Genomic DNA, 26,657 nt, shown 5'->3' on the forward strand with positions numbered 1-26,657 from the left:
TATATACACTATTGATACTGTGTATAAAATAGATAACTAATGAGAACCTACTGTATAGCATAGGGAACTCAACTCAATGCTCTGTGGTGACCTAAATGTGAAGGAAATCCAAAAAAGAGTGCACATATGTATATGTATAGCTCATTCACTTTGCTGTACAGCAGAAACTAACACAACACTGTAAAGCAATTATACTCCAATAAAAATTTAAAAAAAGACCCTCTGGACACCAAAGGCTGGGGTGTGCTCCCTTGGTTGGCAATACTCCACGTGTACTGTCACACATCATAGCTGGGAGGAGGTAATGTTGTCCATGACTCCATGGGACGAGGACAACCGGAGGTTCTGTATTTGTACCCCTCAAGGACTCTGCCTTGGCTGATTTTAACTAGTATCTTTTCCCTGTAATAAACTGTAACTATGAGTATTACAAAACAAATATGAATTCCTTGATTATTGGAAACAGAATCACAAGCTTGCTTCTTGAAACCTTTCTAAAGTCATAATAAAAACTTTAGAAAGATATGTCAAACAAGATAACTTATGAAGCTTCTTTCAATATTGCAAAAATGAAAAAGTAAAGGGCAGACAGAATCATCTGAAGGTACAGAAATGCTAATCATTACTCAGAGGTTTTGTCTCCTTCTTCATCAACCGTTTAGTAAAGCTCAGAGATAACTGGAGTAAATGCAACTGTTAGGTTTTAAAATGTAAGAAGTTCATGGTTTTGACAGAGGTGTCTGCTTCTTTCAAGTTTCAGCTTTTCAAAGCTGGAACTCAGCAAAACAACCGTCAATAAATAGGATTATTGTGGAAACAAGTAATGCAAAAACACTGTTAAAGAAAAATTTAATACTGAAATTAGTTCAGTATTATCAATGAGTTTTTAAACCTAGAAAATGCACTTATTTCCATTAGGGGTAACTATTTATTTAGGAGTTAGCTGACATTGGATTCTTTTCTAAACTAATTAATTACAATGTAAAAAGGGATAATGTTTTTTGTTTTTTTATACTGCAGGTTCTTATTAGTCATCAATTTTATACACATCAGTGTATACATGTCAATCCCAATCGCCCAATTCAGCACACCACCATCACCACCCCACCACACTTTTCCCCCCTTGGTGTCCATATGTCTGTTCTCTACATCTATGTCTCAACTTCTGCCCTGCAAACTGGCTCATCTGTACCATTTTTCTAGGTTCCACATACATGTGTTAATATACGATATTTGTTTTTCTCTTTCCGACTTACTTCACTCTGTATGACAGTCTTTAGATCCATCCACGTCTCAGCAAATGACCCACTTCCGTTCCTTTTTATGGCTGAGTAATAATATTCCATTGTATATATGTACCACAATTTCTTTATCCATTTGTCTGTCGATGGGCATTTAGGTTGCTTCCATGACCTGGCTATTGTAAACAGTGCTGCAACGAACACTGGGGTGCATGTGTCTTTTTGAATTATGGTTTTCTCTGGGTATATGCCCAGTAGTGGGATTGCTGGATCATATGGTAAATCTATTTTTAGTTTTTGAAGGAACCTCCATACTGTTCTCCATAGTGGCTGTATCAATTTACATTCCCACCAACAGTGCAAGAGGGTTCCCTTTTCTCCACATCCTCTCCAGCATTTGTTGTAAGTAGATTTTCTGATGATGCCCATTCTAACTGGTGTGAGGTGATACCTCATTATAGTTGTGATTTGCATTTCTCTAATAATTAGTGATGTTGAAGAGCTTTTCATGTGCTTCTTGGCCATCTGTCTTCTTTGGAGAAATGTCTACTTAGGCCTTCTGCCCATTTTTGGATTGGGTTGTTTGTTTCTTTAATATTGAGCTGCATGAGCTGTTTATATATTTTGGAGATTAATCCTTTATCTGTTGATTTGTTTGTAAATATTTTGTCCTATTCTGAGTGTTCTCTTTTCGTCTTGTTTAAAGTTTCCTTTGCTGTGCAAAAGCTCTGAAGTTTCACTAGGTCCCATTTGTTTATTTTTGTTTTTATTTCCATTACTCTAGGAGGTGGATCAAAAAGATCTTGCTGTGATTTATGTCAAGAGTGTTCTTCCTATGTTTCCTCTAAGAGTTTTATAGTGTCCGGTCTTACATTTAGGTCTCAAATCCATTTTGAGATTATTTTTGTGTATGGTGTTAGGGAGTATTCTAATTTCATTCCTTTACATGTAGCTGTCCAGTTTTCCCAGCACCACTTACTGAAGAGACTGTCTTTTCTCCATTGTATATCTTCGCTTCCTTTGTCATAGATTAGTTGACCATAGGTGCGTGGGTTTATCTCTGGGCTTTCTATCTTGTTCCATTGATCTATGTTTCTGTTTTTGTGCCAGCACCATATTGTCTTGATTACTGTAGCTTTGTAGTATAGTCTGAAGTCAGGGAGTCTGATTTCTCCAGCTCCGTTTTTTCCCCTCAAGACTGCTTTGGCTTTTTGGGGTCTTTTGTGTCTCCATACAAATTTTAAGATGATTTGTTCTAATTCCATAAAATATGCCATTGGTAATTTGATAGGGATTGCACTGAATCTGTGGATTGCTTTGGGTAGTATAGTCATTTTCACAATATTGATTCTTCCAATCCAAAAACATGGTATATCTCTCCATCTGTTGGTATCGTCTTTAATTTCTTTCATCAGTGTCTTATAGTTTTCTGCATACAGGTCTTTTGTCTCCCTAGGTAGGTTTATTCCTAGGTATTTTATTCTTTTTGTTGCAATGGTAAATGGGAGTGTTTCCATAATTTCTTTTCAGATTTTCATCATTAGTGTATAGGAATGCAAGAGATTTCTGTGCATTAATTTTGTATCCTGCAACTTTACCAAATTCATTGATTAGCTCTAGTAGTTTTCTGGTGGCATTTTTAGGATTCTCTATGTATAGTATCATGTCATCTGCAAACAGTGACACTTTTACTTCTTCTTTTCCAATTTGTATTCCTTTTATTTCTTTTTCTTCTGTGATTGCCGTGGCTAGGACTTTCAAAACTATGTTGAATAATAGTGTGACAGTGGACATCCTTGTCTCGTTCCTGATCTTAGAGGAAATGCTATCAGTTTTCATCATTGAGAATGATGTTTGCTGTGGGTTTGTCGTGTATGGCCTTTATTATGTTGAGGTAGGTCCCCTCTATGCCCACTTTCTGGAGAGTTTTTATCATAAATGGGTGTTGAATTTTGTCAAAAGCTTTTTCTGCATCTGTTGAATGATCATATGGTTTTTACTCTTCAATTTGTTAATATGGTGTATCACATTGATTGATTTGCATATATTGAAGAATCCTTGCATCCCTGGGATAAATCCCACTTGATCATGGTGTATGATCCTTTTAATGTGTTGTTGGATTTTGTTTGCTAGTATTTTGTTGAGGAGTTTTGCCTCTATATTCATCAGTGGTATTAGTCTGTAGTTTCCTTTTTTTGTAGTATCTTTGTCTGGTTTTGGTATCAGGGTGATGGTGGCCTCATAGAATGAGTTTGGGAGTGTTCCTTCCTCTGCAATTTTTTGGAAGAGTTTGAGAAGGATGGGTGTTAGCTCTTCTCTAAATGTTTGATAGAATTTACCTGTGAAGCCATCTGGTCCTGGACTTTTGTTTGTTGGAAGATTTTTAATCACAGTTTCAGTTTCAATGCTTGTGATTGGTCTGTTCATATTTTCTGTTTCTTCCTGGTTCAGTCTCGGAAGGTTGTGCTTTCTAAGAATTTGTCCATTTCTTCCAGGTTGTCCATTTTATTGGCATAGAGTTGCTTGTATTAATCTCTCATGACTCTTTGTATTTCTGCAGTGTCAGTTGTTACTTCTCCTTTTTCATATCTAATTCTATTGATTTGAGTCTTCTCCCTTTTTTTCTTGATGAGTCTGGCTAATGGTTTATCAATTTTGTTTATCTTCTCAAAGAACCAGCTTTTAGTTTTATTGTTCTTTGCTACTGTTTTCTTTGTTTCTATTTCATTTATTTCTGCTCTGATCTTTATGATTTCTTTCCTTCTGCTAACTTTGGGTTTTGTTTATTCTTCTTCCTCTAGTTGCTTTAGGTGTAATGTTAGATTGTTTACTTGAGATTTTTCTTGTTTCTTGAGGTAGGCTTGTATTGCTATAAACTTCCCTCTTAGAACTGCTTTTGCTGCATCCCATAGGTTTTGGATCGTCATGTTTTCATTGTCATTTGTCTCTAGGTATTTTTAAATTTCCTCTTTGATTTCTTTATTGATCTCTTGGTTATTTAGTAACGTATTGTTTAGCTTCCATGTGTTTGTGTTTTTTACGTTTTTTTCCCTGTAATTCATTTCTAATCTCATAGCGTTATGGTCCGAAAAGATGCTTGGTAAGATTTCAATATTCTTAAATTTACTGACGTTGGATTCTTTTCTAAACTAATTAATTACAATGTAAAAAGGGCTAATGTTTTTTCATTAAAAAAAAAATTTTAAAAATGAGCTCTCTGAAAGAACCAAAAATGGTATTCCCTCTTCCCAAGTCAAATTATTTTCTTTTATAGTTATTGTATCAGATTCAATAATATTCTTGGGGACTTCCCTGGTGGCGCAGTGGTTAAGAGTCTGCCTGCCAATGCAGGGGACACGGGTTCTAGCCCTGGTCCAGGAAGATCCCACATGCCACAGAGCAACTAAGCATGCGAGCCACAACTACTGAAGCCCGCGTGCCTAGAGCCCGTGCTATGCAACAAGAGAAGCCACCGTAATGAGAAGCCCACACTCTGCAACGAAGGGTAGCCCCCGCTCGCCGCAACTAGAGAAAGCCTGTGCGCAGCAATGAAGACCCAATGCGGCCAAAAATTTAAAAATTATTTAAAAAAAAAAAGTGAGCAGGAAAAAAAAATATTCTTGGAATAACCTGGACTATCAGATACTACAATTTTGAGAAAGATCTGTTTCAAGTTAATAGTTCCCTGGGCTAGTTGAGATTATGTTCCAGGGGAAAAAGAGCTTAAGACAACTGAATTTCCTCTCTCAACATCAGTGACATAAAATAACAATAAATTTCAAGAAACTAAAATACTAAGCAAAAGCATGTAAAACAAATACAAGAGAAAAGGCTTTTAGAAAAGGATCACTATATACATACAAAACCCTTCTTCCCAATAACAGAAAAGAAGAGAAGTGAGGGAGATGATAGTAAAGAAAATAAGAAATTCTATTAATATAAACAGCTCATTGAAAAAAAATGAAATCCTGTTTATAAGGCTGTCCTTAGATATAACCTACAAAACTTTAAAGACCACAACATATTTTCTAGTATTATATAAGAAGATAAAGATCCTTAACTTTAGAGTCATATTCTGTATTCATTATGAATTTCTAATGGCTTACTTTTACATAACACCTACTCTGTGACAATAATCTCATTTAATCCTCCCAAAAAGTATATGAAATTTTACTGTCTTTCATTTTATAGATTAGGACACAAATTACTTTAATGGGAACAGAAAGATAGTAATGGCAAAGCCAGGGCTCAAACATGAATCTGTATGACTCTAGAACTAGCCACCCCACTATACTGCCTTGCTAAAAAAACACTGTTAGGCCTTCAGCATTCATGTACGAATTCTAGTTTAGATGCTGCTCAACAATGATCTACAACTGAGCTATAGAGTCTGAGAGATTTTTCGTTTCTTCACTAAAAAAAGGGCTCTGATATTTAAAATGACTTCCTGCCTTCCATTAAAATCCTAAGGCAGTCTGGTATAGTGAATCAGTTTCGGTGCCAAATCTAGTAATTACTGACGTCTTTTAGACAAGTCACTTAATGAAGTGTGTATCACTTTTTTTCTTCTTCTAAATACCTGAAGTGAAGGAGCTGAGCTAGTCTTCTGGTTGAACATTATAATCTAATTTGAACATTAAACACAGCATCTACTGTGTGCTCTACAAAAGCAAGGTACTGAGGATTCACATGTATATAAACTGAACCACTTATAATTCAAGTTAAACTCATTTTTCTTCTTCCAGTGAAGGTTAAATAATAATCAAATATCGTGGAACTACTATATTCAATATCCTATGATAAACCATAAATAAAAAATATTAAAAAAGAATGTATTCCTTATATTCAATGTGCTCATACAATGTGTTCCTTTAAAAGCTAAAAATAAAATTACCATATGACCCAGCAATCCCACTACTGGGCATATACCCAGAGAAAACCATAATTCAAAAAGACACATGCACCCCAATGCTCACTGCAGCACTATTTACAATAGCCAGGTCATGGAAGCAACCTAAATGCCCACCAACAGACGAATGGATAAAGAAGATGTGGAATATATATAAAATGGAATATTACTCAGCCATAAAAAGGAACGAAATTGGGTCATTTGTAGAGACATGGATGGATCTAGAGACTGTCATACAGAGTGAAGTAAGTCAGAAAGAGAAAAACAAATATCGTATATTAACTCATATATGTGGCATCTAGAAAAATGGTACAGATGAACCAGTTTGCAGGGCAGAAACTGAGCCACAGATGTAGAGAACAAACGTATGGACACCAAGGGGGGAAAGTGACGGGGGGTGGGGTGGGGGTGAGGATGTGATGAATTGGGTGATTGGGATTGACATGTATACACTGATGCGTATAAAACTGATGACTAACAAGAACCTGCTGTATAAAAAAATAAAAATTCAAAGAAAAAGAATGTATAAATATGTATAACTGAATCCCTTTGCTGTACAGCAGAAATTAATACATTGTAAATCAACTATACGTCAATAAAAAAATATTGAAGAAAAAATATCATGGAACTCTTAGAAATTTACAATAGTTGAGACATTAACTCAAGTAGCTCTGACCCAGGTGGACACACTGCTGCACACGTGTGTATGTATACACATATGTACACATGCGTGGTGCCTGTGGGAGGAAGTGGAAGAATGCAAAGTAGATAGCAGCTTCACGTCGGACGACTGCCTGAAAGGTGCGGTGAAGGTCCACACCACCTCCACTCAAAGACAAGGGGCTGTACTTCGGTGAATGAGGATAGAAACACTGCTTCAAATCTCATTACACCGTTTGAATTTGTGGCAGAAAAAAAAATCTTTTACCATAAATATCAGTTGTTGTAGAACATCAGAGATTTGGGGGAGAGAAAAAAATCTCACAGCTTATCAATCCCAGTCGAATATACTTTGATCAGCCTTTCTCAAACTAGGGTTCTGGGAGAGAATTAAGCCCAATGCTCCAAGGCATGTACACAGCAGTTATTAATTAATTTCTTTCCTATGTATCTAGTATTACACTGGTTATGTAAAAACCTTGGAAAAATAAAATCATTTTCTGTGTTCTGTTGATCAAAACAGGAATCCTGATTGAACTCATTGTTTTGCCAGCATTTAACAGCTGCTTACCACTGCAAACAGAAGAGGTGATGTTGTACAGAAAAGGATAAAACTGCATACAGCGAATCAACTTCAGGCTGTTTTCACACTCTGGGCATTTGGTAGTTAATTTCAAAGCCTGTCTAAAGGCCTCAAGTGCCCCACTGATATTCTTCAGAGCAAGGTAAGCATTTCCCAGGCTCAAAAAGGTCAGGGGCTGAAAAGAAAGAAAAAAAAAAATCAGAAAATGTTAATGAATTAATATTTTCTGAGAGTTACAAAACCTTTACAGTATATGTCTTTTGGCTTTTTTTAGGTTACCTCATAAAAGTTACCCCAACTGTCCATTTTATTTACATCAGCTAAACTGTTTAATATAAATTTATTTTTTACCTTTTTACTAAGATAAAAAATACATAAAGTATGTAACATGTACTAGTCTTAAGCTTACAGCTCAATGAGTTTTTTTATATGTATATACCCCTGTAACCACCACTCATCTAAAGATACAAAACATTTGGAACATTTCTGGTGCCCCAAGAGGTTCCCCTGGGCAACCCAACCCCAACCCCAGAGGTAACACCACTTGATGTGATGTTGTGACTATCACCATAGATCAGCTCTGCCTTGCCTGTTCTTGAACTCCATATAAATGGAATCAAACAGTCTGTTCTCTTACGTGTATAATATGTACCCTTTTGTACCTGCTTTCACTCAACACAACATCTAATATTCAAGAAACCAGATGTTTTTTGTGTACTATTTGTTCATTCTTCTTAAAAAAAATTGATGTGTAATGTTTCATCATGTGAATACACCACAATTTATTCATCCATTCTCCTACTGATAGGGAGTTTTTGGATTGTTTGCAGTTTTGGGTTACTATAAATAAAGCTACTATGAACAGTCATGTAAATGTCTTTTGATAGACATATGCACTCATTTTCCTTGGGTATACACTTAGCAGTGGTTCTTAAGGTAGGCATACATTTAGTTTTATGAGATACAACGAAACCATTTCCCATTGGACATACAGACTTGCACTCCTACCAACAACTGTGAGAATTCACTGACTTGTTATTGTCAGTTTTTTAAATTTAGCTGTTTTAGTGAGATGCTTAAGTGGCATCTCACTGTGATTTTAATGTGCATTTCCTTGATTAGTAATAATGTTGAATATTTTTTCATGTGCTTACTGGCCCTCTGGGTACCCTTATTGCTGAAGTGCTGTTGTTTTCCCCATTAAAAAAAAATTGGGTTGCCTTTTTCTTATTGATTTGAAGGAGTTCTTTATATATACACTAGACATGAGACCTCTGCTGGAAATATTTATTGCAAATATCTTCTCCAAGTCTGTTGTTTGCCTTTTTATTCTCTTAATGGTATCTTCTGATAAACAGAAATTCTTAATTTTAATGAAGTTCAGTTATATATTTTTTTCTTTTATAGTTAGTGCTTTTTGAAATCTTTGCCAGCTATGAGGTAACAAAGACTTCCTCCTATGTTTTCATCAAGAAGCTTTATTGTTTTATCTTTCACATTTTGGTACATGATCCACCTCAAATTCATCTTGTGTATGACATGGAGTAGGAGTCAGGGTTCATTTCTTTTTCCATAGGGGATATCCAAGTAGTCCATTACTACCTACTGAAAAACCAAAAGCTCCCACACACACTGAACTAGTGTGCCTTTGTCATAAATCAGGTGACCATATATGCAGGGGCCTATTTTTAATTTCTCTATTGTGTTCCACTGATATATTTGAGTATCTTTGTGCCAGTACCATACTGATTTAACTACAGTTAAGTCTTGAAATCTGGTAATATAAACCTTCCAACTCTGTTTTTTTCTTCCCCTCACACCCCAATTTTTGAGCTATTCTAGATCCATTTTTATGTAGATTTTTGACTCTCCTTATCAATTTACACACACATATACATGCAATTGCTGGGAGTTTGGGATCACATTGAATCTATAAATCAATCTGAAGAGAACTTACATCTTAACAATATTGAATGTTTCAATCCATGAACATGATGTATATCACCATTTATTTAGGTTTTCTTTCTCTTAGCAATGTTTTGTAATCACGATAGAAATCTTGTGCATCTTCCTTTAGATTTACTTCTAGATATCTGATTTTTGGGATGCTATTGTAAATAGTCTTAAAATTCTATTTTCCAATTGTTTGTTGAGACTTTGTTTTTATACGCAGCCCGAAGTATTCGGTTTAGGTCATTTTAGCAGAAATATACCTATGCTTAGTATTTGCTGCATACAAACCATTTATTCTACAAACCATCTATTTACTTTATCATTAAAAATATTTTAAAAGATCTAAGAATGTTTTATTCTCAAATTGCACAGTATATCCCCGTGAAAAGCAATTATCTCCTATAATTTATCAGCTACTTGCTTTTGATTCAGGCTGTTAGGTCATCAGAAATATCTCTCTATAACCAAACCAAGGTGTACAAAATATTCCAGATTAAAGAGGCCTAATCTAGGTAGCACTCAGGTTACATTTAAAGTATTACTTAGTGGTTCTCACTAAGATATACAATTAAATTCCATACATAGATTTCAAAAATGTCTTTATATTTTCCATAAGGAAACGAAGTATCGTAATTATCCTTACAACTAGAATGAAGGAAACGAAGTATCATGATTATCCCTATGACTAGAATGATAGTTGTGCAAATATCTTGTATTGAGACGAACTGGTTAGCATTTTGGAAAAAAAGAATAATTTTCGTGAATTCATTCTGAAAATAATTACTGAGTGTTTACCATGTTTCAAATACTGGTTTTGACACTGGGGATACAGCAGAAAATAAGAAAGATAAATCCTTGCCTTAGTGGATCTCATAGTCTCGTGTCACACAATTGTGAGTAAAATGTGATGAAGGACAGCAGGGAAGAGACATAAATAGTACTAACCATAGGGAAGAGAGTGCCGTTACAAACAGAGTAGTAAGGGAAAGACTCCCTGAGAAGTTAGTATTTGTAAAAGATTTTAAGGAGATGAGGAGCAAGCTATGAAGAATCTTAGTGGGATGAAGCATTCCAAGCAGAGAGAATAGAAAATGCAAAGGTCCTGAGGAGGGAGCACAGCTAGCATGTTCAAGGAACTGCAAGGCGGCCAAGTGAGGCTAGAATAGAATGACCAAAGGAACGATCTCATGGAGATATGGTCAGAAAAGTAACAAGGTCATGTAGGACCTTCTACATCATTATAAATTCTTGTTTCTTACTGTGAGTTACATGGAGAGTCACCGCAGAGATATGAACAAATAACAACATCTGACATTGAAAAAAAATTACTAACTTTGTTTCTTGTATTTTTTCAATGTAGAAGGTAATTTTTCAACTCTGGCTATGGGAATGGAGAGAATTTAGGTGAAAGGAGAGGGGAAGCGGCTCCCTTTAAGCAATACTCTACAGCTTCCTAAAGCTAAGGAACAGCATATAAGTTTAGCATATGCTGAGCACTACAGGCATTGTATTTATTCATAATGCAATTTCTTTCTTTCTTTTTTTTTTTTTGGCTGCGCTGCGCGGCACGTGGGATCTTAGTTCCCTAACCAGGGATTGGACCCGTGCCCCTGCAGTGGAAGTGTGGAGTCTTAACCACTGGACCAACAGGGAAGTCCCTGACAACATCTGACTTTTAAGAAGAATTTCATTGACTGCTGTACTGTGAATAGAGTGTAGGGTGACAAAGGCAGAAAGCCAAGAAGCTAGTTAGGAGGCTACTGAAATAATCTAGATAAAAGACAATGATGGTGTGGATAAGATAGCAGTGGAGATGATGGTAAATAGTGAAATTCTGGGTATATTTTAAAAACAGAACCAGCAAGATTACTTAATAGATTGAATCTGCCCTGAGAGAAGGAGAAAGGTACGAAGGATGGCTCTAAGTTTTTGTCCTGAGATACTGGCTTTACTGTTTCCTGAAATGGGAAAGACTGAGAACAAATTAGAACAATGTTAAGGAGCTTAGTTTTGGCCTGTAGTTTTAGACCGTGTTTTAGACATTCAAGTGGAGGTGTCATGTTAGCTGTTGGATAAAGGAGTCTGGAGTTCAGAGCAAAGGTGATAAGTGACTCAATAAGGAAAGTGTAATGTTCTTGAGATATGGTCCTGGAACAATCAGATATCCATTTGGATATGAACTTTGATGAATGAACTTTGATCCCTACCTCACACTGCAAAGAAAATTTAACTTGAAATGGATCATAGGCCTAAATGTGAAACCTGAAACTGTAAAACATCTAGAAGACAACATAGGAAAAGACCTTTGTATATCTGAGAGTCAACTATTTAAAGACAAACCAGAGAAAACAAAATAGAACTATTTTTTTTTCAGACTTCTTATGAGGACACCTTAAATCTAACAATAGAAATCAAAAGGGAAAAGATGGAAAATTAAGGTAAGTTTTAAAAGCTAAGATAAAAAGGCAAAGAGAGAAAATATTTTTAACATATGATAGATGGAGTTAAAGACTTTATTGTATAAAGAGTTCATGTAAAATTAAAAAAAAAACAAATTCTAACAAAATGAGCAAAATGCCTACATAAACTTTTACTTTAAAAATACAATAAAATAGGGGACTTTCCTGATGGCACAGTTGTTAAGAATCCACCTGCCAATGCAGGGGACATGGGTTTGAGCCCTGGCCTGGGAAGATCCCACATGCCATGGAGCAACTAAGCCCGTGCACCACAACTACTGAGCCTGCGCTCCAGAGCCTGCGAGCCAAAACTACTGAGCCCACACGCTGCAACTACTGAAGCCCATGTGCCTAGAGCCTGTGCTCCGCAACAAGAGAAGCCACTACAATGAGAAGCCCGCGCACAGCAACGAAAACCCAACGCAACCAGAAACACAAACAAACAAACAATAAACAGTAAAACAGGGACTTCCCTGGTGGTCCAGTGGTTAAGGCTTTGAGCTCCCAATGCAGAAAGCCCGGGTTCAATCCCTGGTCAGGGAAATAGATCCTACATGCCGCAACTAAGAGCCTGCATGCCGCAACTAAAGATCCTACATGCCCCACCTAAAAAGTAAAAAATAAAAAGATCCCGCACGCTGCAACTAAAAAAAAAAAGATCCCACATGCTGCGAAGATCCTGTGTGCCGCAACTAAGACCCGGCATAGCCAAATAAATAAACATTTTTAAAAAATACAATATCCTTAAAATAAGATTAAGAAATTTATGTTACAACAGAGAAATGGAATTTTTTAAAGTAAATCTATTTTACAAACGTTAATACAGAAGCAGTGTGACTTGACTATAAAGGTGTGAACTCTAATGGCCACTCTCCCTGAGTTCAAATCCAAGCTCTATGACTTTCTGTAAATCCCTTTGGCATTCTTTTTCTATCAAATGGGTAAATCTTATCTCATAGGGTTGTTCTGAGGATTAAATGAGTTATTACATGTAAAGTGCTTAGTATGATGCCTGGCTCTAGTAAACAATCAATAAAAGTTAGCAGTTACTTCAACTGATTCTGGTGATAATACAAGCAAAATGAATATTTATAGATCTTGATTATGGCAATATATATTGGCCCAAATCTTTTTGTGGATTGTTTGGTATTTTGTATCAAAGCCATCAAAATATTCATTCTCTTACTGACTTAGTAATTTCACTGCTACTAGCAGTCTTTCCTAAGAAAATTATCTGGAAAACAGAAAAGGTCGTATCCAGAAAATCATTACTGATATTAGCAACCTAAACATCCAGCAACAGAGGAGTAAGTTCTAACATATCAATTCATCAAACCTTTATACAACCACTTAAATTGATGGCTATAAAAACTAGGTAGTAAAAATTTTTTTTTATATAAGTTTTAAAGATCACCAGTACAGTAAAGTTGCAACACTATGAAATATTTACATAGAAGGAAAGCTTATAAGGAAATATTTCCAAATGTTGACAGCTGGGGGTAGGGTCTGATTAAGGTGTATTTTGGGGTATCTACCCTGATTCACTGATTTGTATTTTTATTCTTGTTGCAGTACTACAGTATTTAGCTAAAATTTTAGTATAATTTTCAAATATGAAAAGGCAGGGCTTCCCCGGTGGCGCAGTGGTTGACAGTCCGCCTGCCGATGCAGGGGACCTGGGTTTGTGCCCCGGTCCGGGAAGATCCCACATGCCGCGGAGCAGCTACGCCCGTGAGCCATGGCCAATGAGCCTGCGCATCCGGAGCCTGTGCTCCACAACGGGAGAGGCCACAACAGTGAGAGGCCCACGTACTGCAAAAAAAAAAATGAAAAGGCAGCTAATCTCTAAAGGAGCTTTTTTTTTTTTTTCCCCCAGAAGAAAACTGCCTAATTGCCTTGGCTGGTGGCAGAAAAAAGTGAACCATGAGAAGTATCAAGGGAATGCAGCTGTGCTGAACCTTCCATTTGGGTGTTCATTTTATCACATCTCATATAGACCATCTGTTCTACTATAGCCACACCTGGCACACAGTAAACATTTGATTAATATTTGATGTACTTCTCTGGCAACTTGGCCTGTTGTATAACAGTGATTATAAAGTTTTACTTAAAATCCAGTTGTGAATTGGTGTATTTCAAAGGAAACTCTTAACAGGCAACATTCTCTTCTAGTACCGAAAAAATCAGTTTTGGGACACCTCGAATAAACCTAGGCCATTCATGCACACTTCTTCTAAAAGTTTCTTTGCATATAAAACTCAGAAACATTTAGACGCTAAGTATAAAAGCAATTTAACTGTACATTTATTATAACTGCATTCATCAAACCTAAGATGTCATCAATTATAACATGCATCCTTATTTCAGAGATGTTAAAATATGAAAAAAAAAAAGTAAGTGGTACTTTAGAAACAATGAAATAAAGTATTTAACTACAAAGCAGTGACACAACTCTATGGATTGCATGTGGGAGATTCAGGGCATGAATATCAACCTACTTATCTATCCTTATCAAAACAACCTTTAAACTGTGCTCTGGCTTGGTTGGTATAAAGGTATCTATAAATTAACGCTGTAAAACAGTATAACATTATGCAATGTGCACGCTGTAATGAGCAGGATAAAGTGAGAAGCAGATGTTTCAGACATAAAGATGTGGCAGTATATTTTTAGCAGCTATGTCATTCTTATGTAAATGTAAGTTTCTAAAAAATAACTGTATAATTTATAAACTTCATTCATTTAAAATAGATGAACACATCAAAAATAAAACAAAGCCGTCTTACAATATGCAAATTCTACTAAAAAATAAAACGAGTTTTTTTTTATGCCCTCTCTATAAAAATACATATTATACTCTGAATTTGAGTTATCACTACTTAGTTTATATTGCTACAAAGAAACATAAAACCTCACCTCAGAGCTATTGATGGCCAAAGCTTGAAGCAGTAGTTTAGTGGCATCAAGATGAAGGCCATAGTGAATCAAAAGGTTGGCCAAGTTCACAAGAGGAACATCCTGGTATTGAAGCGGAGCCAAATTCAAAGCCCTCTGAAGACAAGCAATAGCAAAGGTGCTATTTCCTACTGCTCTCCAGTAGAGTCCAGCTTCATTGAGTATCAGCCAGACAGGAGCATTTGGCTGAAAAACCCCAAATACTTCAGTTAATACAAGAATACAGTACTCATTCTAAAAAGGATTTTTTAATACATGCATTTTAACTTTTAATTACAATTACTAAATGTCAGATATCTGAGGTAGGCAACTCACCTTGTTAATAGCATGAAATAAGAAAGACCCAATTTCTTCTTCTGGGATAGTATAGTTATTAATACGGGAAAGCAAAATCTGAAAACATCAAAACGAAGATTGAATCAATTGAAAATAACAGGGAAGACATTTGAAAAGAATTTCTATAGACAACAGTCTTGAGCTCCTCAGGAACAGCTAACTTGAAGAGATATTTATAATTATATACATAACATGCAGTCATTGACATTACAACAGGTGTTACCCTGCTCATGTATGCCTTAGTTTCCTTTAATTAAAAAAAGTTAAAAACATATACACCACATACATATTAAGGTGATCTATCATTCCCCCGTTCAAGTCAACCTAAGTGTCCAGAACCAAATGAGAAATAATTCAGAGAGCAAAGCATGCAACACCTGATGCAATGAAAATCTGCTACCCTTCCTAGCTGGAAAAGCACCAGATCCTCAATTAGTCTACTTTATATTCTTGCAGCATTTATATAACTGTGAGCAACTCTAAGTTAGGGATCATGGTCTATTTTTCTTTGTATTCCTAGCACTCCAAACTGTGCCTGGAACATAATGTTTTTTGCCTCAGTAAATGCTGAATGTAAGTAGTAACTGCTCATAGTTTTAAAATTAAGTTAAAAAAAGGTCATGGTGATGGTCTGTTTTCTCTGTAAAAAGTAAATTTTTTCATTTGTACCTACGGAATGGTAACTAATATAGGATTTATATTCAGTAATAAAACATTCCTAGTTATACATAGCTAATAGGAACTAAAGAAAACAGCGTAACAGAACATATTTATAATGTTTGCAAAGTAGTTATCAAATTCATACAAATTCCTAAGGACCTCATATGAGTGCAAAACAGGGTTGATAAGGCCAAGGAAAGAGAATCTTCAAGGTTTCAATTTATACAAACTTCTGGAAGCTTGGAGAATGTAAAGCTAAACTGCAGTGGTCAGAATGGCCTCCACTAGGTAAACAGAGTTCTGTGTTACTCATCTTTGCAGCCCTCTTAGAGGAACACTGCTTGGGTGGTCTATGTATATAGCAACCCAGGGGAACACTTTACTGGCATTCCTTCAATAGCATGACTGACTTCTTAATTATTTCACCAAATCTTTAACTCTATGTTTCAGTTTCATAAACTTAAAGCTCAACAACTGCCTTCTATCAAATTTTTGCTCCACCTATGAGGCTTGCGAAGTCAACCAGAATGGACGGCAATAAACACCAGCCTAAGTGAGCCTTACTTTTCGTGCATGGTCATCTGGCATTTTGGCTTTCAGATCCATGCGGACCTCTAATTCTTTGACTAAGTAGGACAGAGTCTGGCTTTTTCTGATGTCAGTTATGGAACAGTCAGGGGTTTGGGCCTCTTCTTCTGAAGCATAATCATCACTGTTGAGTTCGTGGATCCTGGCACAAGAAAAAGGAACAAAATTCATATTTTCAAAGTTTGGGTGACTTCAAAATAAAGACTTAACCTTTCAAGTCCAAGGCTGGTGCTCTCAAAGAACCGCCAGATGATAATCATGCAGAATCAAGTGCTTTGCCAAATCCATCAGCACTTGCCTGAGTCCTTTGTTTTCCGGAGGCAGAAAATACGTTGGCAATTCCCCGCCAACAGGGACTCTAGGATAGCTTTCTGCACAATCTGCTCTTTTAGGCCACAGAATATGCTGTTTGTCCTAATAAAAAAGAAAGTTTATCATAAATTTCTTCAGATTCAATGCTTCAATATGCTAAATGAACTTTTAAAAGAACATAAATATACTAGGATAACCTAAAAACAGTTTAGTATTTTAAGATATAGACATTGTGGTAGACTCTATAATATTCTTTCTACTGCAGATTATTAGTCTAAGTCAGTAATTCTACCTGCTTTACCACAGACTGGTTCAGGGTTGGGCAGGCCTAACTCAGCTGAGCCAGTAAGACACAAGGAGAGGTCTGCCTGGGGCTTCCAAGAAAGAAAAGCCAGTCTTAGTCTCTTATGCCCCATAGGAGCAAAAACCATGTTGCTCCAGCTACTGCTGGCTGTCGCCTCAGTACCATGAGGAAGACAGGCTTTAGGATGGAACCAATACAGTGGATGGCAAATTAAAGAAAAGGAAAGGAATGGGTCACCGGGCCACTGAATCAACCAAAGCCAAAGTTTGCTCTATCTTTGGATTTCCCATAATATGAGGTGAATTTTCTTTTGTTTAAGTCAATTTGAGGTGGAGTTTGTGACTTTTACCTGGAAGCATACATGCACTTAAAAAACTGGAACAGAAAACTATTTTTCCCTTAACTAAGACTTTTCTTTGCCTATGCTGAAGTTTAACAATTATTATTTTATTTGTAAAATTTCATCTTTCTAAATATAAATAACACATACCAGAGGTTTACTAAACTTATAGCCTGAAGCTTTCAAACTTGGGAATTTATATTAGACATAATTAAATAATAAGTGGCCGTATTAATTTTGTTAGAATAAAAACACAATTAAATTCTGAAAATTTAATGTTGAATAAAAAATACATGTTTTCTGTCTTCATATGTTGCTATCCCCATTGGCTAACACACAATTATTTCTTAGGTAGGTTAGAAATACATATTTATTTACTTGTTTATTATCTGTATCTTCTGCTAGAATGTGAGCTCCAGCAGAGCAAGGAACTTGTGTACTATATTCATAGTATCAGCCTGGTATACAGTTGGAAGCTCAATAAAAGAATGCTGATTAAATAAGTGAAGTACATACAAGCACGCACTTAGGTCAAGTTTAGAAACTCGTGAGGGTTGGTGATTATACTCAGAGCTTTGAACTGAAATCAGGGTGTCCATCTGCCCCACCTGACTGCCAAGAACTCAAGACAGACCCTGTGTCTTACCACCTAGCAGAATGCCTTCCATTTAATATAAGCTTAACAAATGCTTGCTGAACTAAGCTGAACAGTGACTGGGGCCATATTAATCAGTGGGGTTGAGGGCCACTGCTTTAAGAAATCTTGTCTGTTAGAGAAAACTCCTTAATCATCCTCTACTAACTTACCCTATATGCATCAGAGTCCCTGCCCCAGATCCAGAGAACAGAATGGGCTATGGGAGAAGACTTGACCAAATCACTGATATCACTCTGATTTGCTTGAACATCAAAGTTCACAGACATCATACTGGAGGTTGATGAATCCTCACCAAACTAGAAAATGAAAAGAAAAGTTCAATCAAATTGAAAGCAGAAAAGGAGTTGTAAATAAGATTTAACTCAACCCAAAAATGTTAATGAATACTCAAAATTAGAAGAAAATCACAAAGTAGGTCAGTTAAAAGGCAATCAGATCTTTAATTTTCAGAACTATGCCCCAACAGTATTCTCTCACAGATAATGCATAGCTAGCAACTTTCAATCAACTATGCCATTGATGTGTGAGAAAACTAGTGTGGGTTGTTTTCCTGTCCCACTACTTCCTTTCTATGATTTAGTCTCTTATAGGTTTAGTGATTAGCTGATTTAGATGTTTGATTCATTATTCCTCTCCCCTACCTAGACTAAAATGATCACTATTCTATAAAATTAGTGTGCTTAAGGGTTCTTAAGAGTTTAATATAGCTATCATTTAGGCATTAAAAACCACTGGACAGTCAATTTCAAATATGTATAGCCTTCAATGGTGAAAAATTAAAACCATTTCCTCCTCTAAGATCAGGAACAAGACAAGGTTGCCCACTCTCACCACTCTTATTCAACATAGTTTTGGAAGTTTTAGCCACAGCAATCAGAGAAGAAAAAGAAATAAAAGGAATACAAATTGGAAAAGAAGTAAAACTGTCACTGTTTGCAGATGACATGATACTATACATACAGAATCCTAAAGATGCTACCAGAAAACTACTAGAGCTAATCAATGAATTTGGTAAAGTAGCAGGATGCAAAATTAATTCACAGAAATCTCTTGCATTCCTATACACTAACAATGAAAAATCTGAAAGAGAAATTAAGGAGACACTCTCATTTACCATTACAACAAAAAAGAATAAAATACCTAGGAATAAATCTACCTAAGGAGACAAAAGACCTGTATGCAGAAAACTATAAGACACTGATGAAAGAAATTAAAGACAATACAAACAGATGAAGAGATATACCATGTTCTTGGATTGGAAGAATCAACACTGTGAAAATGACTATACTACCCAAAGCCATCTACAGATTCAATGCAATACCTATCCAACTACCAATGGCATTTTTCACAGAATTAGAACAGAAAATTTTACAATTTGTATGGAAACACAAAAGACCCAGAATAGCCAAAGAAATCTTAAGAAAGAAACACGGAGCTGGAGGAATCAGGCTCCCTGACTAGACTATAATACAAAGCTACAGTAATCAAGATAGTATGGTACTGGCCCCAAAACAGAACTATAGGTCATGGAACAGGATAGAAAGCCCAGAGATAAACCACACATATATCGTCACCTTATCTTTGATAAAGGAGGCAAGAATATACGATGGAGAAAAGACAGCCTCTTCAGTAAATGGTGCTGGAAAAACTGGACAGCTACATGTAAAAGAATGAAATTAGAACACTTCCTAACACATACACAAAAATAAACTCAAAATGGATTAAATACCTAAATGTAAGGCCAGACACTATAAAACTCTTAGAGGAAAACATAGGCGGAACACTCTGTGACATAAATCCCAGCAAGATCCTTTTTGACCCACCTCCTAGAGAAACGGAAATAAAAATGAAAATAAACAAATGGGACCTAATGGAACTTAAAAAGTTTTTGCACAGCAAAGGAAACCATAAACGAAATGAAAAGGCAACCCTCAGAATGGGAGAAAATATTTGCAAATGAAGCAAATGACAAAGGATTAATCTCCGAAATATATAAGCAGCACATGCAGCTCAATATCAAAAAAACAAACAGCCCAATCCAAAAATGGGTGGAAGACCTAAATAGACATTTCTCCAAAGAAGACATACAGATTGCCAACAAACACGTGAAAGGATGCTCCACATCACTAATCATTAGAGCAATGCAAATCAAAACCACAATGAGGTATCACTTCACACCAGTCAGAATGGCCATCATCAAAAATCTACAAACAATAAATGCTGGAGAGGGTATGGAGAAAAGGAAACCCTCTTGCACTGTTGGTGGGAATGTAAATTGGTACAGCCACTATGGAGAACAGTATGGAGGTTCCTTAGAAAACTAAAAATAGAACTACCATATGACCCAACAATCCCACTACTGGGCATATACCCTGAGAAATCCATAATTCAAAAAGGGTCATGTACCACAATGTTCACTGCAGCACTATCTATAATAGCCAGGACATGGAAGCAACCTAAGTGTCTATCAACAGATGAATGGATAAAGAAGATGTGGCTCATATATTCAATGGAATATTACTCAGCCATAAAAAGAAATGAAATTGATTTATTTGTAGTGAGGTAAATGGATTTAGAGTCGTCATACAGCGTGAAGTAAGTCAGAAAGATAAAAACAAATACTGTATGCTAATACATATATATGGAATCTAAAAAAAAAAAAAAAAGGTTCTGATGAACCTAGGGGCAGGACAGGAATAAAGACGTAAACAAAGAGAATGGACTTGAGGACACGGGGTGGGGGGAAGGGTAAGCTGGAACAAAGTGAGAGAGTAGCACAGACATATATACACTACCAAATGTAAAACAGAGATAGCTAGTGGGAAGCAGCTGCATTGCACAGGAAGATCAGCTCAGTGCTTTGTGACCACCTGCGGGGGGGATAGGCAGGGTGGGAGGGAGATGTAAGAGGGAGGGGATATGGGGACATATGTATACATATAGCTGATTCACTTTGTTATACAGCAGAAACTAACACAACATTGTAAAGCAATTATACTCCAATAAAGATGTTAAAAAATATATATGTATAGCCTACCTCCAAACCAAGGTACAACAATATTTGATATTCTCACAAGATACCATATAGTTCCTGTGTATTTCTGAAACCTTGTTAGATAAGAGAATGGGACTAGGATGGGATGGAGTAGGAAAGCGATGAGAAAAAGGAATGAATATAATGAATTTGTAGCTCTATGCCTTTAATAACAGGAACAGATTCTTTCACTATATAGCGGTGATGAAATTTATGGATATATAATGTTGGAAGCTACACTCACACATGGCAGTCTTCCAAATGGTCTGTCTTGAGACCATTATGATATCTAAAAGTTACACTGGGTTTCGGTATATTTCATTTCTAAATATTCCCTTTTTCCCCTTAAAATGCTTGGATTTAAGACAGGGAGCTAGAGTCCCAGAGGGTGTAAGTCTGTTCTTCCTTTACTACTCTTGAAAACCAAACATGGGATATTGCTAGGAGCTGGCTCACAAAAATGATAGGAAGCTTTTGGTCTCTATTACTACTTCTCCTCCTAAATGGCCTCTTAATTTTTATTTCTTACTCTTTCCCAATGTAATCTGGGTTTTTCTAAATTAAAGAGTTCTAATTTTCCATGGTTTGTCTTCCTATAGAAGTTTTCCTGATCTCTTATTTTAACTGCTTATTGCTAGAAATTTCTGTATCTATGATTAAGGAACATGATGGGTTTTCTATGGGACAGGATAAATGTTATTTTATTTCCAGTATCCTTTTGGATGAAAATTGGACTCTGATTGTGTTTACTGTCTATATCAGCATCAGTTACATGCTATCTGGTATCATTATATTTATGTATTATTTCTTCCCAACTAGATAGGCTAGGATTTTATGTATGTGTATGACTGTGTGTATATGTGTATGTACCTGTGTGGACATATACAGAGACAGAAAGAAAGAAAAAACATGCACACAGCAATGTGCTTAATAAACGTTTTTTGTAGATGATCATTTTGATGACGTTTTTGGTTGAAGCAACATAACTGGACTGATGACTTCAGGAAAGAGCATGGCTACTCTTTCCCAAATTTTAAATTATAGGTCTTACTAAAGTAAGTTAAAAGGGGAGGTAAAGGCTTTAATTCTAGCTCTCTTGGTAAAGAAGAAAAGAATTAAACACATATGAAAAGAAAATACAGCCAGTACTTTGGGAAATAAAAATGTCATTCATGGAGTAACTGAGTACTCTCTATAAAATCTGACTTCATAAACATAACAGATACTCAACACCTTAAATGATGGTCACACATTTTAGAGATCAATTATATAAGGAATTAAGGGGGGGAGTGATATTACTCTTAGATATGTGCAAGTTTATAATAACTAGAAGAGACTAAGAAAAAGACCTGAACATAGTCCACATTTTCAAAGATATCACCACGATGGTAGCGCACAGGTTGGTCCCACTGGCAATGTAAACTATGCTGCTGGTTGACCAGACGGCATATCTGATGATTTCCTGGAATAAGAAAGGAAATTTAAATTGATGAAAAAGATCAGCAATGCCAACATGATTTTCTTAGTCTAAGTCATGTACTATCAACCCTGTACTCTTCAGAGCCTGGCAGAGTACTTACAGAAGGGATACTTATCCAGGGGAAATCTCATTAACGGTTAATTAAATTAAATCATTCTTAAGAAGCCTGTTTCTCCACCTATAAAACAAATGGGCTCCACTAAATAATCACTGAGGTTCCTTCTGGCAATTGCATTCTATGATTGTAAAATCTATTGATTAAATTGTTTTAAGACTTTGCCCATCTCTCTGGAGAGAATTTGCTTTATATACTTCATGACTCTTTTTCAAATATATATAAGCGCTCTGGTTGCACTTCAGTACAGATTGAGCAGCAAATAATCCCAAGGACTGAACATACTCTTTACAATCAAAATAGCAAAGAAGGGCTTCCCTGGTGGCGCAGTGGTTGAGAGTCCACCTGCCGATGCAAGGGATATGGGTTCGTGCCCCGGTCCGGGAAGATCCCAAATGCCGCGGAGCGGCTAGGCCCGTGACCCATGGCCGCTGAGCCTGCGCGTCTGGAGCCTGTGCTCCGCAACGGGAGAGGCCACAAGAGTGAGAGGTCCGCGTACCGCAAAGAAAAAAAAAAAAAAGCAAAGAAAACTTGTCAGGTGGATTGTAAAATGGACTGTAAACGTTCACAGCTAAGGGTCAAAGATCAAGAGGCTGTACAGACCAATATATTTACCAAGGGAGAAGGATGTAATATAAGGGATTCAATTCATTTATTCTTTGGTGTCAAGTTGTCATATCTGCTCCCACAGGGTTTAATCAGAAATGAAACATTCTGGATACAATCAAATCACTGATATCCTGTCAACCCAAGTTCCTTTAGACCAGTGGTTCTACTTTGGGGTCAGAGACTGTAAAAGATTTAATAAGAGCTACATACCATTTTACCAGGAAAAAAAAATGTGCATATACACAATACTGTGTATAATTTTGGGGAGGATTTCAGAACCCCCGAAAGTATTCCATTGATTACTTTCCTACTTGAGACAAAGTCTAGTCTAAAATCTTACTTCTAAAATAAAACATTTGTTTTTAATGGGGCAAAAAAAAGAGGAGAACATTTAGCCTTATTGCCACTGTTGGCTGAAAAGTGTGGATGTTTTGATTCTAGGGTGTGTCTAGCTTGCGTTAAATTGGTGTAGGGCCATGTTACAGTGTGTTTTCAGACTAGCAACAACAGGCATCAAATAGGAGCTTGTTAGAATAACAGAATCTCAGGCCCCAACCCAGACCTACTGAATCAGAATCTGCATTTTAACAAGATCTCCATTTTAACAAGAGATTGATACGCATACCAAAGTTAGAGAAGCATCAATGTAGGCCATAGAGGACAAACTGTTAAGACTCTTAGGATACAAAAGATTTGGTTTTTACTTTAAAATTTGGTTTTTAGTTTAAAAATTTGGTTTTTACTTTTTACTAAAAAAAAGTTAGAAGGATCAAACCAGCTCCTCAGGCCTGCTGGTATACCCGTAGTAACGATTTCATTTTAAGACTGAGAGAAGTCATAAGCACAATTTTATACTGCTTTATGGCTACATGAAAGTTATGAAAGTAAAGCACACTAGAAGTGAATTTCCTAACCTGTCTTCAATTACTTGGAATCAGTACTTACCTAATTGTGCCTCTTTTGCCATCTGTGTCTCATGGATGATATTTCTTAAGATTTGCTCTTCCTGAATCAGCTTATGTTTTTCTAGGATCTCCTGCTGTCTCAGGTAGTGGTCATGTTGCTTTTGATATTCTTTCAACTCATTCAGTGTTCGCTGGAGGGATCTTAACATTTTTTAATAACAGGAAGGAGTTACAGAGCTTTAAAGTTACGGATTTTTAAACCCACTGAAATACATAGATTTTCTGGTTCTCAGCAAAAATTGCTAGATTTTGACTTTTAACATACAATCATTGTATCACAAGTTCAAGAACAATGGGGCTAAATAAATACTATTGTTTTATTAAAATTTGGGGGAAAAAAGATGGATGTGAAATTCTTCCCATAAACACAACAATTAATGACATTAAAAGGTGTATTAGACTCTTCAGGTGCCAAAAAAGATACATAGCAATAAATACTACTATAAAGCTTTATACATTTAACAAGTCTATTTCCCTCCACAAAGACTGTCAGTTCCATGGACATTCAAAGCCTTTCTAGAATCTTCCTTTTCGCCTTTTCCTTTGATTCTACTTAAAGACAAGGTTAAGAGAAGAGGCCACAATGCCTTGCTCTTGCACTGTAGCTTCTTGGTTTACAGATTTTGGGAAAAAAACCACAGAAACTGCTTATAAAGGAATATTCCCTACCACCTGGTATCAATAAATCAGCTGCTTGATTATATTTAGTCACAAAAATCTTATTGCCTATTATACTGTTAACATATGGAGGTTTAATAGCTGCACAGATTGTATAAGAAGAGCATAATATTGGAAGAAACTCAGCCAGGGCAAGTTCTGATCAGGTATAACAAAGCCAGGTATAAACAAGCTGTCATTCTTTCCTTTTTACTACATTAGGCTTTTAAACAGATTGGAAAATAGGCAAAAGTTTAATGAAATCCAAATCCCCACTTAATTCTGTAATAATCAAAGTACACTCAAAACATTAAGGCTAATTCTATAAGAGATGAACAATTCACTTCTGAGTTATGTCAAGTTCCTTTACTGGCCCTATTATTTATAGAATTAAATACAGGATATTTTTTAAGTATACTACAAGGACCAAGTACAACAGAATTCCATTACTGTACAACTTACACAAATCTGATTAAAATGTGGGCCAAATAATCTCTCTCAACATCACTTAACCAACATAACAACAGCCCAACCTTAGAAGTCAAAGGAGAGAAAGCTCAAATGTAGCATGCGCAAGTGATTTTACTGACAGTGTATTCTATGGAAATAAAAATGTAATCAATAGAATTACTGAGCATCTGGCAGCACCCCCTCCTCCATCTGACTTCATACAAGTAATTGACTGTCAATATTGTTAAGATTTAGATGACGGCATTTACTGTAAATATTCTCTAGTTTCTGGAATCCTTTATACAACCACTGACTTGTGCTAAACCTCCTGATTGGAGAAAAAGGACAGGGCTAGCATTAATGAAAAGGTGTTTTTCTTAATTCTAATGAACAAATTAACACTTATATCACCCTACACAAGTCTAACCTAAGGTTCTACAGTGTTGGTGCTTCAGTAATTTTTTCTCCTAGTTACCTATGTTGAGCTTCCAGTTTCTGCTCGAGTTTTTGCTGACACAGGACAGCATGCTTCCTCTTTATAGCTTGCTCAAACCCAGGTTTAGCCTGTAAAGCATGGTCATAACAGAGCACTGAGTGGTTATACTCCCCAAGCATCTGAAGAGACAAAAACAAACACACACACATACACAAACAAAGGGGGGGAAATGGTTAGCCTGGTTGTATCCGTCCAAATCCCCTTACGATTTATGAGATCACACTAATCTCATACAGTGAATATTATTTCGATCAGTAGTCAAATCTCCATAACATGAAGCAATGCTATACAGCATGGTTCAACTGGAAGTACTGCTATTTTAAGAAGAGTACGCTAAAGGAAAATAATATTTGTATCAATTTGATTATTTTCTTTGTGAAGAGGCTAAAACACTTATGATTCATTATTGCTATGAAGTTTTTTTCCCTTAATTTCTTCCTTTCTATCCCCTTGTTTGGACCAAAAGAAGGGAAAAGGGTATTTTTTATTGGAAAAAAAGAAAGAAAGAAAGAAAACAGCAACTGGATTGGTTCACATAAAAAAAAGTTGTATTTACTGCATATATATTTCCTAAAGTGTAATAGCTAGTGAAGAAGTCACTGTCGTCCAGAGCTGCGTGGACCACGACAGCAGCATCAGCAGAGAAGTGTGCTCTGTGCAGAACGTTCGCCAAGTTGACCAGGGCAATGTCTTTATTGTGCCTAAAAGAGAAGGGAAGATGTAATTAGATGTCAGGAAAGAAGCATGTGCTCCACAATTGCCTATAACTACCTGACAAGGGCAAATTACATTCAAAGTTATTGAGCTTAGGAAAATAACTTTGAGTTTACTTACAGATGGGGAAAATAATTTAAGAAAATCCTAATGTTTAATTTTACATAATTGACGGTGCT

General features: G+C 36.2%; 1 protein-coding gene across 3 annotated transcripts in view; it reads right to left on the reverse strand.

Annotated features, from left to right (window-relative positions):
• Positions 1 to 26,657, reverse strand: part of TTC17 (tetratricopeptide repeat domain 17) — a 153,621-nt gene that overhangs the window by 77,022 nt on the left and 49,942 nt on the right. For 2 of the 3 annotated variants that reach the window (XM_004264025.4, XM_004264024.3), the window contains exons 7-16: positions 26,321 to 26,465; positions 25,744 to 25,883; positions 24,142 to 24,302; positions 22,342 to 22,454; positions 18,108 to 18,254; positions 16,643 to 16,758; positions 16,321 to 16,486; positions 15,076 to 15,153; positions 14,722 to 14,946; positions 7,382 to 7,568 (exon numbers count right to left, since the gene is read on the reverse strand). In XM_004264025.4, the coding sequence (XP_004264073.1) occupies positions 7,382 to 7,568; positions 14,722 to 14,946; positions 15,076 to 15,153; positions 16,321 to 16,486; positions 16,643 to 16,758; positions 18,108 to 18,254; positions 22,342 to 22,454; positions 24,142 to 24,302; positions 25,744 to 25,883; positions 26,321 to 26,465 (1,478 nt within the window). The remainder of the gene's footprint in view (positions 1 to 7,381; positions 7,569 to 14,721; positions 14,947 to 15,075; positions 15,154 to 16,320; positions 16,487 to 16,642; positions 16,759 to 18,107; positions 18,255 to 22,341; positions 22,455 to 24,141; positions 24,303 to 25,743; positions 25,884 to 26,320; positions 26,466 to 26,657) is intronic. The other variant, XM_033411026.2, reaches the window with a different exon arrangement.

The sequence above is a fragment of the Orcinus orca genome, chromosome 8, assembly GCF_937001465.1.
Source record: "Orcinus orca chromosome 8, mOrcOrc1.1, whole genome shotgun sequence".
NCBI lineage: Eukaryota > Metazoa > Chordata > Mammalia > Artiodactyla > Delphinidae > Orcinus > Orcinus orca.